This window comes from Emydura macquarii, unplaced genomic scaffold (genome assembly GCF_026122565.2).
Source record: "Emydura macquarii macquarii isolate MOO-44397 ecotype Brisbane River unplaced genomic scaffold, CSIRO-AGI_Emac_v2 contig_1146, whole genome shotgun sequence".
In the NCBI taxonomy this organism is placed as follows: Eukaryota; Metazoa; Chordata; order Testudines; family Chelidae; genus Emydura; species Emydura macquarii.
In genome coordinates, this window is record NW_027131283.1 from 21,424,750 (window position 1) to 21,439,728 (window position 14,979).

General features: G+C 38.3%; 1 protein-coding gene across 6 annotated transcripts in view; it reads right to left on the bottom strand.

The window, feature by feature from the left end:
* Positions 1-8,107: 8,107 nt before the first annotated feature.
* EPB41L2 (erythrocyte membrane protein band 4.1 like 2) overlaps positions 8,108-14,979 on the bottom strand; it is a 236,451-nt gene continuing 229,579 nt past the window's right edge. For all 6 annotated transcript variants that reach the window (XM_067546743.1, XM_067546742.1, XM_067546739.1 and 3 more), the window contains 2 exons: positions 13,967-14,081; positions 8,108-9,329 (listed from right to left, as the gene is read on the bottom strand). In XM_067546743.1, coding sequence (XP_067402844.1) covers positions 13,974-14,081 — 108 coding nt within the window. In that variant the 3' untranslated portion in view covers positions 8,108-9,329; positions 13,967-13,973. The remainder of the gene's footprint in view (positions 9,330-13,966; positions 14,082-14,979) is intronic.

The following is a 14,979-nucleotide window of genomic DNA, read 5'->3' on the forward strand; positions in this document are numbered from 1 at the left end:
AGGGAGCAAACATATCAACACAGATTTTAAATTTTATGGCCAGGTATAATGCCTTGTGTGAGCAGATATACCTACCTGTTTCCTGCCCAGTATCTGCTACAGGTCCCTACTATATTATTTGCCAAAGTGTTCCATATAATCAATGGCTCTCTGGAAAGAGACTGAACTCCTTAATATTTACTTTGCTTCCCAAACAAGGACATGCAATATGCCGCTTCCTGACTCCCATCCTTTTATGATTTCCTTTCAGTATCTGTATGCTGTATAAGATTGAAACAATCATCTTTTCTTCTCTAGACAGAACATGTAACAGAACACACACTATTTGGGCCTTGATCACAGTCTCTCACTCACCAGTATTGACTCGTTTTCCTTGTACTCACCTGTCTGTATCCATCTGTTTGTTTTCTCTGGTCTTACAAGTAGATTGTAAACTCTGTGGGGCAGGGAATGTCTTTTTGTTCTCTGGAGCGCAGCTAGCACAATGGTATCCATGACTAGGGATTCATAGGTGTCATGGTAAGACAACAAATACAAATAACCCAGTCATTTTTCAGCCTCTACTTTCAGTGTCCACATGTGTGCTCTCTCTTCTGTCTGCAGGTTCAATTTCAGAGTGCCTATGAGATTATTGCCAGTTTGGACAAAGTGACAAGATGTTTGAAGACAAAAAATATTGGCAATACAATTCACTCCCTGCTTTCCCGTGTTACAATATTCTCAGATTGTAAGCTTTTCAGGGCAGAGACCATCTCTGTATTGTATGTGTAGGATGTCTAGCACAATGGGACTGGGGCCTCTAAGTGCTACCGCAATACAAATAATAAGTGTGATGATCAATTACCTCCATTACAAATTGCACTTGCTATTTAAATCTTGAGAAAGTTAATACACTATTCTAAATGTTATGCTCTGTGACAATTAGCTTGGACCCTGTGCTATTTCTACATGCACGGTAATGAAACATTCTTTCAAAGAAGAATGAAAGAAACCCACCCACACTAATGAGATTTTATGCAGAACATCTAAGGGCCAGATTTAGGCACTGGAAAGGAAACCTTTGGCTAAATACTAGACAGTATTAAGGAAGACACCTGACTAGAAAAGGAAATAAGAAACTAAGTCTATGGCTACAACAGCTGCTGTATGCTCGCTAGTGTAGCTGCTCTAAGCCAACAGGAGAGAGCTTTCCTGTCAGCTCAGTTACTCCAGCCCCTGTGGAGTGGCGGTAGCTGTGTCAGTGAGGGGGTGGCTAATTCACACCCCTGTGCGACATAACTTATGTCAACTTAAGCTGTAGTGTAGCCATAGCCTGTCATGCAATGTGAAATGTGTTGTATCAAAAGTTAAGGTGTGCAACAGAAATATGCTATCTATTGACTCAAGCGATGGTGCATTGAAATTCATTGAATTGAACCTGTATCTGATATGTCTTAGGAAGAAACTTACCCTGTGGGCAGGTTACTCCATAATAGCCTACTTCAGGGTTTTTTGCACCTTCCTCAGAAACAGCTGCCACTGGCCACTGCCAGACAGAGCACATTGGGACTACATGATTTCCTGCCCCCAATAAACGTTACCCTTTATTTAACATATAGTCCACATAACTAATTTCAGGAAAGTGGACACAGCCATGGACTGACTGACAAGAGAGAAGTAAATTGACTTCTTACCTTAAGGGAGATGCTACTAATGAGTATACTAATGGTCTTAGCACTTGGCCACAGGGGAAAGGAATTGTCCAAAGAGACAGGCATGAACCAATGTGGTCACAGGGTCAGATGAAAGACCATCTGGTTACATCTAATTTACTATGCTTAGTTACGCCATACAAATAATTTTTAGGTGAGTAATTTTCATAAGGGGTTTGTGCATAGAGAAGTTCAAAATATTTAAGAACTCAGCCACTGGATAACAGCCAGACCTTAATTTACAACTACCTATCCAAGGGTACCAATCTGCAAGAGAAAATGAAAAGGAACATGATTAAAGAAAAATAAACATTGGATACCCTTGGCTTGATTGCTGATTATGCTATATATAACTGCTAATAGTCAAGAAATCCCTGGCAATCAAGGTTCAGCAGTAGCATGTTGCATTAACCTCAGGGTAGCCCTCTCAGGCCTTCAGCCCTGCTGTGTTCAGCTCCACTATAGTGTATGTGTTAGTTCCTATTAATCAAGAGACCTCCCTCATCCTGTTTTCCTCTCAGCTGGGCAAGATTATCTTGGGTCATTTCCTTGATTAGAAAATACATACTTCAAAGAAATGCATTAAAGAAATTAATGAATTGTGCTATTCCAGTGACCAGATGAATTGTAAACACATTCAGGGAACATACAGGAAAATAGTGATTAAAGTAAGTGGTTTAGTATTTCCCTGATTCTGTTTAAATGTAGGTGGTCTCAACTTCAGGGGGAAGTGTAACTGTTATGTGTATACTCCCCTCAGAGCATTTACCTAGGAAACTGAGTTACTATTCCCCTTAGGGCTATTTGACAATGCCTGTTTGCATTTGAGCACATACATCAATGGCTTTTCCTTTCCTGCTTAATAATCAATGACTCTACATTCCTCAGCCTAGGAGCCTCCCTCCTGCATCCCCAGTGCAAAGGAAATTTGTTACAGCAATTAAACATTAAAGGTACCACAAAATCTGCTCAAATGCTCTGAGGTTCAGCAAAGGACGTAAACTTCCATTTCAGTGTTGCATCAGCAGCTCATTTATGCTGCCTTATATGGTAACCTTTAATTACACAGCTTTTCCTTAAATGTTTTTAAGCCTTTCCAAGTGTGCATAGCACATATAGAATGCAACTGTAGAAGTTGAACAAATAGTACAAAACATCTTTTAATAATTTAGGCCTATAAGGAAATGTGGATGATTAGCAGACAGGTACGGTGAAGTTCAGGAGAACCCATCACCACTCCCAATAAGAAAATTACATTGTTCATTTGATCAGTTAGCCACATCCCATTACCTCCATATTTCTTTAAGATCTGGATGCTCTTAAATATAGATTCTTTCAATGAAAAGTTTGTACCTGTATGGGGACAGAGCTGAAAAGAGAGTAGGGCTACACTCCACTCTGCTCTCTGGAGCTCCAATCTCCAGCCCTGAAGGCTGGACAGCGGCTGGGTTTGTTCTCCCAAACTTTTCTGCCTTCCTGAGACTCTTTCTCCTCAACCTTTAAAGGAAGAGTAGAGCAAAGGACTCAGCACCTGACCCCATCTACAACCCTTTGGAAGGATTTCCCTCATCCTAAACAAATTTAAGAAAGGCTGCTAATGATTCAAGTAAGCCTGTCTGTCTTTTTCTCAAAGTGATGTAAAAGAAAGCACAGCCTGGCTTGAAAAGCCAGACAGCTCCAACCCCCCAGAAGGCAGTAGCGTTTCCTTGGTCTGGTCACATCAGCTGCTCTGCCACTCAGAGCAGCCCACTTCCTCTTCCTTAATAAATGTGCCTAAAGGCTAATAAGCTCCCAGTGCTTCCTGGCCCAGTTTAAATTGTGGACTTTCTGACCCAACCAACCTCCTCCTACCCCTCTCAAATCACTGATACACTGTCACAGTAAAAATGCAGATGGATTTCCTATAGAAAATGTATTATATGGCCAGATTGTAAGCTTCATCTCAGCGTTAATTCTCCAGGAGATGGCTATTTCAGGAAGTGCATGGCCCTGCACAACTTGTCATGGTCAGGGAGCAGCGAGGAAGCTGGATAAGTGTTTTTATATTTCTTTTTAAATGGAATCTGTCACCTGAGTAACTTGCCTTTCCACTATAACATTTTAATCGAGGGAACAACGATAGGCAGAACATTTCAAACTTTTGATATGAACCTGCAGCTGTTACAAAAAACAAGGTGTATTAAATATCCTGTGTGTAGGGTCCATATGTCCTCACTTTTCTCTGTGAACAACATTTTAAAAGAATGAATCACTAGAGAAGACAGAGTTCATACTTGCATTAAATGTGCCTACAATTGTCTTTGAAATGGTTAAATAGTATATATTGAGGCTGTGAAACAATGGCTTGGGCAGATTTTTTTTTTTTTTTTTTTTTTGCTGGTTCTTGCAGTGTTAGCTTTTCTTTATATATAATTAATGCTATAATACTAAGAGAGGCAGACTTATTAGAATTACACAAATAGTTCTCAAAAGCAGTTGTTCAGTAACACTAATAAGTAGCATTATTGGAAATTTGCAAGATTAACTATTTTTAAGGTTGGTCAAATTTTGGGCCCAATACTCTTCTACCTAACAGAGCTGCTTTAGTTTTACTATGTTTTTATTAAACATAAGAACTGTACACAGATAGCTGACATAACAGCACCATTAAGGAATGCCCTATTAGCAGTGCTTATTGGTTAGGAAAGAAGTGCTGGGGCTCAAGCAATTAGGTGCTGATGCGGCAAGCCCAAAAGTGCCAGGGCTATGAATTGCCAAGCCTAGTCCTGGCAAGCACTGGCACAAATTAAGCACTGCCTATAAGTAAAGAGGAGGATTTGGTAGAGTATCTGAGGAATAAGAAATACAGCTCTTATTAATAATATTAATTTTTAAAGCACTTGTAATTGAAGTTTTATGGATGAAATTAAAATATGAAAAAATAGCAACAACATTAGTTTAGTGTTGAATACACCATGATAAAAGTAGACCCAGCTGAACAGGGCATTGGGAGAAGATCCTTTTATAGTATGAAAGAGCCACAAATCCAGTTAGACCATGCCAAAAATAACCCTATGAGAACCACATCTTGGAACATTTTATCACCTTTATCATGCAAATCTCACAAATCTTGTGAAAACCCACAGATGCTTCAGAAAAGCACCTCTTCCAACTTATTGTTTGTACATAAAATCCCAAAGACTCTTAAATGCAAATATCTCCATTTTGACCCACTTTTCAGCCCATCTTGCTGCTGCCTGCTGACAAGTCTTTCCAGTATACGATGCACATTTCTCCTATTCGGTCCTGGGCTGCAATTAACGAAAAGTCTTTTGTAGTATTCAGTTGACAGAGTGCCTCCGTTATTTTTGCAAGAAAGGATATATTAGATAGTTTGCTAGTTTTCAGCATATTGTGACAAGTAATTAAAAAACACCTAAGTGCTTTAGATAGTTTGAAGTTAAAACATACGTTAACATATCAGTTACTGGAAATTTACATTATCCAGCTTGTGTTAGGTAAGAACTGATTGTACCCCATTCCCCAACCACACATATACTAGGCCAATAATGAGAGTGGAAATGCTGTGGTCTCATTGGGGGTGAGTGGGACAGTAATTGGCCATGAAGTCCACATGGAGGATACCACATCCTAGGTGTACCTCAGAGTACTGTTTTGTTCCACTGCACTGAGCAATTACTGTTGGGGATATAGTGCAGGGATAGGTGCCACATCCTTATTCATCATATCAAGTTTAAGCTTTTTGTCATATTCCAAGACCCTTCAAACCCGCTCTCTGTGACACACTGGACCTCAAAGTAGCACTCTGTAACCCCATCATTCATATATGGTTGTGATATTTCATACAAAGCATGCCATGTAAGATATTATATGAAAGATCATGATCTGCTGAAACCCATTGTTCTGTCAAAATAAGTATGTCATTAGTGTGAATGAAGTTATGAGATTTTGCTTTATGGCTGTTATTGAAATATGTTGTGAGTTTGAGAGTCACCCACTGCTAGTTCTCCAGTGACAACACCACAAAGGAGGTGACCAGCACCCGGATGGGCATTGAATGATCATCACCAGCCATTGACCAGCAGAGAAATAGTAAACAAGGGATTGTGCACCCAGTGGAGATTGCTCAATTCTATGACTCAGTTTCGCAAGATCACACCAGATGGATTGCTCAACTCTGGGACTCAGCAAAACCCATCAAGACATGTCCGGGCTAAGGGTATAAAATAAGGGACAGTGGCATCATGTGATTACCTTTTTCCTCCCCCACCTATGCTGAAGGCAACAAGAATGATAGGCAGACAAAGACTTGAACTGAGGAGATTGGTCCCAGGCTTAAAGGGAAAACCTGTGTTTTAAAGACTGTAACCTACCTGCAACATCCAGTGGGGTGAGAAAAACTGCTTGATCCAAATACTGCTTAGTTTAATAAAGTTTAGCATTTAGACTGAATGCTTACTTTTTATTTTTCTTTGGTAACTACCTCTGACCTTTAATGCTGACCACTTATCACTTAAATTCAATCTTTCTGTAGTCTATAAACTTATTTAAATGTTGTATCTAACCACTGAGTTTGTCTGAAGTGCTTGGGGAATCTGCTCAGGTTACAAAGGCAGGTGCATGTCCACTTTCCTTTGACACAGTGGTGACCTAATTAGTAAGTTTGCACTGCTCAAGAAAAGATTTTGAGCAGTGTAAGGTGGTATGTTTCTGCGGTCCAAGTCTGGGGGCTTGGGAGATCTGCTGGTGTTTCCCTGCATATAGTTCATGAGAGTATTACGCAACTTAGCTGGGTGTGCCTCTGCTTGCTGGTGGCTGAGTGATAACTGCCTGGAGGGGTTGGCTGCCTGTCACAGGCAAAATACTGCGAGACATTGTCCAGGCTGGAACTCACTGCACCTAATCTGTTGTCATAATCTAGATCTGAACGGTGTCATGTAAGGTATCGTATACAGACTGGTAACACACTAGTCCCAAAAAAATCACTGTGTGGTGTATGTACAGGGTGTGTATGAAGAGTTACACAAATGTGCTAGAATTATGTTCTTAAAATGTGTTTGGTAAGCAATGCATAAGCCCACTGTGCCCTAGATAAAGAAATGTATATTAGCTTGTCTGACCAGCCTGGTCATCAGGCAGATACAATGAAGAAATTTATATTCAAGGTAGACAAACCCATCAGGAGAGGAAGTGAGGAAAGAGGACCACTATCTCCACAGGAGATGGAGACTGCGCCCTCAAGAAGCCTTCCTGTCTCTTGTAACAGGGACAATGAATTTTGGGAGATATAAGCAGAAACAAAAAGCCATTTTGGTATCTATCACTGGGGGGAATAAAGGGGCCAGAGCTCTTGAAATCACAGAATGTTGGATCCTTCAATCAAGAGGGATGAAGTCTCTGGGAATTGAGTTTAGATGAGAAACCTGCTTAGGCAAAGATTGTAACTTGATAAAATTAAGTTTTAGTCTTAGATGCATATATTTACTTTTGTTTTCTTGTAACCCTTTCCATCTTTATTCCTTCTATTTGGTACCATTTAATTCTATGTCCTTTTGTTTTACTTTACTATACACCAATTCAGTGCATCGATTGAAAAAAAGAGTCTTTGTCAAACCCCATTTAAATTAACGAGCTGCAGTGTATTGCCTCTGTAAAGGAACAACATATTTGACTTCTGTAAGTGTTCCAGGACAGGGCTGGACACTACATAGAGTCCTCTCTGGGGAACCTGAGAGTTGGGGTTCATTGTTTATTACCTGCAAGGCAAGGTTTGGGCTTGCAGAGTCCTGAAGATTTTGCTGGTAAGGCAGACAAGCTGGTGTGTCAGGGAATTGTCACACAACTCGGCAGTAGCAGAATTCTCACTTGCTGAGGCTGAGAGGGGTAACATAGTAACTCACAATTCTGGGAACCCCAGCAGATTGTCACAGTGGCAGATGATTTTGGAGAAATTTGGGAATGGGAGACTGTGGAAGTCACCTCTCCAAAAAGTAACTGGGCAGCTGAAGCCATACTTGTCAGGTAGTTGCTGGGGTTGTCCGTGACCACAACTGCATAGCATTTAAGGCACCCAAAGTTGCAGGCAGGAAGTGACAACCCCTTACCGGCCTGGGTTGAACCCCAAAGCGTCACAGAGGTGTCCATTAGAGAAGCTATGAAGGTCACTGGTACTGTAATAGAAGGAAGAAAAGCCTGGAATATTAAGTAACATGATCTAAAGTAAGACAATAATTAAATCCCCAACTAATTACTTTTGATGGACCCCTATTTGTTATATTTAATAAGGTCTCAAGAGTTCCAATTATTTCCCAATTGGTTTGTTCATTTTAAAATAGCTAACATCTTCCAAATATTTGTGAGTCTCACTAAGTGCCACAAATATTGTGTTTTTACATCAAAAACAAGAAAATGTCACATAGAGAATAAACAAACTTTATTTTGTAACAGTATTACAGAAAGCAAAATATCACTTAATACAACTTCAAGCTGCTATAAATCTAATTTGGCATCTTAACTATACACAGAGTCAACAGCAAAGAAATCAATATAGTTAACAGGTTTCTATACAGGTTTCCCCAGTGGCAGCCTCAACAAATGGTGTTGCTTTTTTATTACCTACAAGAATGGATCCACACCTTTCCCTCAGTATCCTAAAAACCCGTATTGATTATTAAACTATCTGAAACAGATATACCTGCTCAACAACAGAAATATCAGTTCTAACATGTAGACAATGAGGTTTAATAGAAAGCAAGCATTCTACACATGTATTTGATAGGGAAGTGTTGAAGTTTGGACATGTTAAGAAAAAAGCACTAAGGTTTTAAGCTGCCTAGGTCATCTTTTGTTGAAAGGGGAGAAAGCATTTCCTCCCCCCCTCATCTGGAATGTTGCAGACAGCAAAGTGTCTGTGAAATAGCTGAGCATTGGCACTGCAGTGCAAAGGTGTTCTAAAACACAGTGCTCAGTCTGAAGAAATTCCTTTATAACTCTTTCTCTTCTATAGACTACCAGCACCTGTTCCCCACAGAAAGTAGGAGACCCTTAGAATAGAAAGAGTTATAAAGTGTTCGTGTAAAATCCATCCAGTCAAAGCAAAATTCTCAATTTTTTTCAAATTGTAGGAAATATTTTGTTTTAACATAAAAATAGAGGATTTTTTTGTAATCTGAAAGTGTATTTACCTGAATAATCTGAAAAAATCTGTAAATTACTCCAGTAACAGACTTCAATTGAAATATTTGGAAAAAAACTATGAAAATTAGTCAAAGATTCTCATTTCTGCACCAACTTCACCTGTTCCAGTGAACAGTACTATCAGAATACTTTTTGTTCACTGTCATATGATCAAGAATCACTTATAAAAATGGCAGGAAGTTGTGCAGATAAACCAACCCACCTAAAACCTCAAAAAAGCTAAGAATGTTAAGAAGTGGTTATAAAAATAAACAAGAAAGATGTAAGGGAACTATATAGACCAGGGTAGTTAAGGTAGTGTTTGGTGTTGGCATGTCAACCTTGAGTGTCTGGTCATTGTTGCTAGGCCTGGTGAATTCAATGGAGTAGTGGTGGTGTCACCAACTTGGAATGGTCAAAGTTCTTCATGGTCACAAAGTGGGTGGCTTTTTTTTAAAACTTCTAAAAAAAAAGAAAGGAAGATTATGTAAACATTCATGAAGAGGACAGTTTTGAAATACAATATCACCTATGAGGGTCCAGAGGTTGTTTTCCCATGAAAATCTTTCATTTCAATAAAACCTCCTGAGTGATAATTGCTCAATGTGTGGTAATACCTTGCTGCTCTGGTATACTTGCTGTTTCCTATAAATCCCTTCCATCGGTTCTCTTGAGGCTTAATAGTTTATGTCTCAGTCTGTTGCAGCTTGTACTATTTTTATCTCTTTGTGAAATTTAATAGTTCTTTTAAAAATTTGCTGAAAATTTTAATCTGCAATTTACTGAACAAAACTATCTTTTCAAAGAATAAGTTCTAGGTATCCAGATATAGTCTTTTCCATCTCTATCACCAAATGCAAGGGTATACAACAAAGAATTCTCCTCCAATCATAGCCCAGGCAGAGATTTGACTGGTTTAGGTGCAAGTAATCAAGACTGGATGCCTTTCTGGAAGATATGCTTCAGTTAAACACAAGTTACTGGGCTCAATAGAGTGGTAACTAAGTGAAAATAAATGGCCAGTGATATACAGAATAGATGACAGAATAGATGATCTAAAAGTCCCTTCTGGCCATAAAATCTATGAATGGAAGCATGTACAAATGAAAGCTGGGAGGAGGACCCTATTATTTAGAATTCCTTCACACTGGTCTTATCTGACTCCCATATAATCCTTTCAGTGCAACTATTATGATGGAATTGCTGAAATTACTTTGTAGCAGGCTAGCACCCTCTGAAATGTTGCAAAACACAGCTTTCTAACTAGCGGTGACAGTTTTATACATACACAATGTATGCCAGGCCTTCCCAGAACTCATCTTAATGGGCACAAAGGACTCTGCTGATTTGCTTGCAGGATTTTATCTTCCTCTATGTTGCACTCTGACATACGATTTTACTACTTTCTCTTCTTAATGAAAATCAACTTCACAGCTGGTCACCACTTCACTTTCCTTTCAATGGAATCACAGCACAGCCCCCTCATATCAAGATAATTTCCTTTTCCCACAACACACACCCAGGAAATTCTCACAAGGAAAACTTAATTTTTCTTCTTTTTTGGTAACACCCCAAGCTTGCTAAAAACTGTTCAAACACATCAGAAGAGGCAGCCCTTGCTCAAAGACCTTAAAATCTACACAGGTAACACCAAACAATCAATAAAATCACTTGATAAACTGGACAAGGAGCGAGAAAAGCTTAGTTTCCATGTGGATCAGATTACCTGAGGAATACCTCACCTTTTGAAGTCTGTTTGTGCAATGTACCTACCTGATCTACCACCTACAATCTCTTGTCCTTCTACTCAGATTTAGCTACACAGATGCCTTATGAGTAGAAATAAAGCAATTTCCACCCAGGGGCTTAAGAAAGGATATTCTTTTTTAAGTTCTTGCTAACTGAGAGGCAATATTTCTTATTGTTTACCGTGAGATAAGGGAATAAGATAAGGTGAAAATCTAGATAAATTAAAACTGTTCCTACAGCAAAGAACTGCCACTGCAACTCAAACTAGCATTCTTTCATACAAAGGAAATGTAATAAGGTTACACTGGCTTCCTTTAACTGCTAAGGGAAAGAAATGTACATCATTACCATATAAATACAAACTGATATGAATTTTTAGATCTACTTTGTTATTGTTTGATCACCCCAATCAATAGCTTTTCCTCTGAATTGAATTTAGAGCTACTAAAAAGATATCAAATTATCAGTAGCAAAAATTAGTCCTATTTCATCATCCAGTATGGCAGAAGAAACTCAAGCTTCCTGCACCCAATCTGCCATTGTGTGTCAACCCTGACATACAACTGATGAGATAGCAAGTTCTACTCAGTGCTTATTGTAGCATTTCTGCTGAAACTGCCAAGTATGGTGGTGTTTTTTGTGACATGATCATCTCTCTATATATTAGGAAATGTACTGACACTACAAATGTATTGTCTGCCTTTGCAAATATGAACACTGAGCATCTTTGTATCAGTGTGACTCTTCCTGGTTATTACAGCAAACTTTTCACAATAGAAGCTGTTTTGCCATTAATAAAAGATCACTGAGATATTAAGATGTAAAACTAAATTCTGTATCTCTGACACTTATGTGAATCAAGGGTAACTGTTTTGAATTTACTTTGGATTTACATTGGTTATATGGGAGAACAGAATTTCATTCATAACGTTTGTGTGAAAGCAACTAACATCCCAAATCTCTAAATTTTTAGTAAAATTAATTATATTCACCTAGCAAAATATTTAAAATCTGCAGAAGAAAGACTTGGGGAAAAATACATTGAATAGTGCTCTTAAAAACTAGTGACTTTTATAAGTATATATAAATATAGCATTAGTAATTCAAACAATTCTGCTGAGGCATTGTATTAGTAATTAATTGCCTACAAATTCCCAGTGTATCAGTACTACCATTTAATCACCTATACTATCTCCTCCTACTCAGAACGCTCTGAAGCAACAGTGGCTCAAGGACAAAATGTCCCTCTCCAGCTCTTATGAAAATAAGCTGGTTATCTTCTATGCAATTTTGGCCTCGATCAAGACCATTTATGGTAAATTAGTTACTGAGTGGTGTAAATGGCCCTCAGTTTTGCTCACGATTATCAACTAATCCAGCTCATCTTGACCCAGATTCCTACACTGCTCAATTAACAAGAACAAAACAGATAGTATCACATTTCTTCTTGTACCTCACATATATTTTGAATGGTACAAAAACATGTTGGGAGCATCCAGTAAGATATTATATTGGTTATGACACTATGAAATTGAGTAAAAATAAAGAAAGTTTCTTTTTATTCAGTTTTTCATTCAATGCGATATGTAGCCAACAACAGTTAGTATGACTAAATCAAATTGGAAGAATCTAAATATAACAGTTTTAAACTGACCATTGTTTCACTATTAACACTAGACAATCCCTGGGCAAATAGGGAGAATGTAAGAATAAAACATTCTTACTTTTAAAACTGAAACTTCTGCTTTTAATCCTTAGTGCTACAGGTCGTTTAATTATTTTATCATAGTAGTACTAGATTTTCTAGTTTCAAAAATTCAACATAGATGTGAATTTTTCCAAGTTTCTTTCCCACTATAGGAATATACCTCTAATACCAAATGTCCTAACACCAAAGGATATAAAGTAATTTCCCATCTACACATGGGCATTTTAAAATGAGGACATAGCAGACCAGAGCTCCTTAAAATACTTCACTCAACTGATAAGCAGCTTAAATACTTTAGCTTCCAAACTGTTGACCCCTGACCTGATCTTGCAGGGTTTATAATAGTTTTCAGTAAAATATCATTTATTTGCCAAGCATGCTTATAGGAGTAATTTTGGCGTTACTGAAGCTGTAACAACAAGTAGGAAAACAGAAATAACAGAATGGTTAGGCTTTGCTACACTGAGATGGGACAATATTATTCCACGTGAGGTTTACAGGTAGTTGTTTGTGGTATGACAAAGTAGGGTGTAGGTGGTGAACCTGCATTGCAGATTTTTGCCTGTTCATAATTAGAGAACAAACAACTGACCCCAAGTTAACAAGTACAAGACAAGCTTTGACATTTTGATATAAGAAATTGGGGACTTTTTGCAAATTGTGTTGCTAAGTATTTAGATTATCCTGAGGTATGTGATTAATTGTCATAAACTGCATAGTTACTGGAAGTATAAATATAGTTAGCTGAATGACCAATATGAAAAAAAGTGGGTTGAAGTTGCCTATGTTGGCATGGGCCGAACAACCTAAGGGTATAAAAGATGTGGAACTTTCCTTGCTTCCTTGAGTGTGTCCAGTTCTAGAACAGCACAATGCTTGATCTGGGACCAATCTCCTGACAAGCGCCACTTACTTTTTCTTCTATCTTTGTCATTTATGGGCTCCATGAAGTTGTAAGTATGGACAGTGTAAGAGTCGAAGTATGAACAATGAAGGAAACTACTTTCCTGCATTTGTCTCATTTTTATACTGACACTTGATTCTTCTATAATTCCAATTATACTTATTTGTATTAACTAAAGCTCAAAGTTTGTGTTTCACCAATTTTACCTCCTTAATCTCAATTTCACTACAATAATTATTCAAAACAATGGAATCCTACACATAAGGCAGGTATGATAAGCGTACAAAAATGCAGATGAGTAGGGAATACGCTTCAGATTTCATACTTCGCAGACTTTGCCTGAGTTGTGTTTCCTGCAAGGTACTACTAAGGTAACATGATTGGATGTCAGAATAAATGCCATAACAGGACTTTGTGACAAAATTGGTGGATATTTTTATAGGAAACTTGAAATTAAAACTACAAAAGAATTTCACACTGGACTTTACATAAAACTGCATTTTACACTGGGATTATAAATTACTTTTCCAATGTGACAGTTTTCAGTGACACACACTATACATAAGTGTATGCTTCTTTAAAAAGCATCTATTGCAAAATTCAAATAAAGAAAGATGAAGCAACTTTTCAAACTATACTATGTTTAAAGGACAGTTGTGAGGAATAAAGACCAATAAAGAAGGCCTTATATCTCAGGCCTACTTGAACTATTCTGCTTGATGTTGCAGGCTTCCTTACCTTGATCTTACTCCTCGCCTTCCTCAGCAAGTTCAGTTTCTTTATGCACCACTACCCTTGTAACAGACATGTCAGGGTGCTGCTCTTTGGCTTCTTTGATTGCCTGTGCCAATGCCTACAAACATATTGGAAAGATTTAGTTGAACAATGGCAGAGTGAAATTAAAAACTATGCTGGAGTGGTGGGCTAATGACAACACATTATGGTACCATTCAGTTGCAGTTGTTCAGGACTGAAGCTCCTGGGCCTGAAGGGACTCAGAAAAGGAAACTGAAGAGGAACCCTGGAGCCCTCCTTTTCGGTCCAATCCTGGAAATCTGATAAAGAAACCCCCTCCATCCATCCAAGAGCAGATTTATATGCTGGTTCAGATAATCATATGTGTAGGGCTGAAAGGGACCTAGAGAGTTCATCTAGTCCACCCACCCACACGCACACGCTGAGGAAAATAAAAGGGGGAAAAAATAGGAGCAGCATCATGGTAGAGGTCTACTATAGACCACAATATCAGGAGGAGGCGGCAGTGGATGAAGTATTTCTAGAACAAGTAACAGAAATATCCAACATATAAGACCTGGTAGCAATGGGGGACTTTACCCAGATATCTGTTGGAAATGTAATATGGTAAATTACAAAATTTCCAATAAGTTCTTGGAATGTGATAGGAACAGCTTTTTGTTTGAGAAGGTGGAGGAAATAACTAGGGGAGCAGCCATTTTAGACTTGATTCTGACTGACTAACTGGGAGGAATTCTTTATGAATCAGAAAGTGAAAGGGAACTGGGGTGAAAGTGATCATGAAAGGATGACTTCATGATTCGAAGGAAAGGAAAGATTAAGAGCAGCAGAATAAGGAAATGAAGGAGACTGACCTGCTGCAGACTGTCAATAGAAAGCAGACTCACATTTGCCTAATAGAATGCACAATATAGGAATCTTATTACATATAATTTCACCACTCCTGAAATTTGTGATAGGTTGTTACAGATAATCTCCAAAAAATATGGAGAATA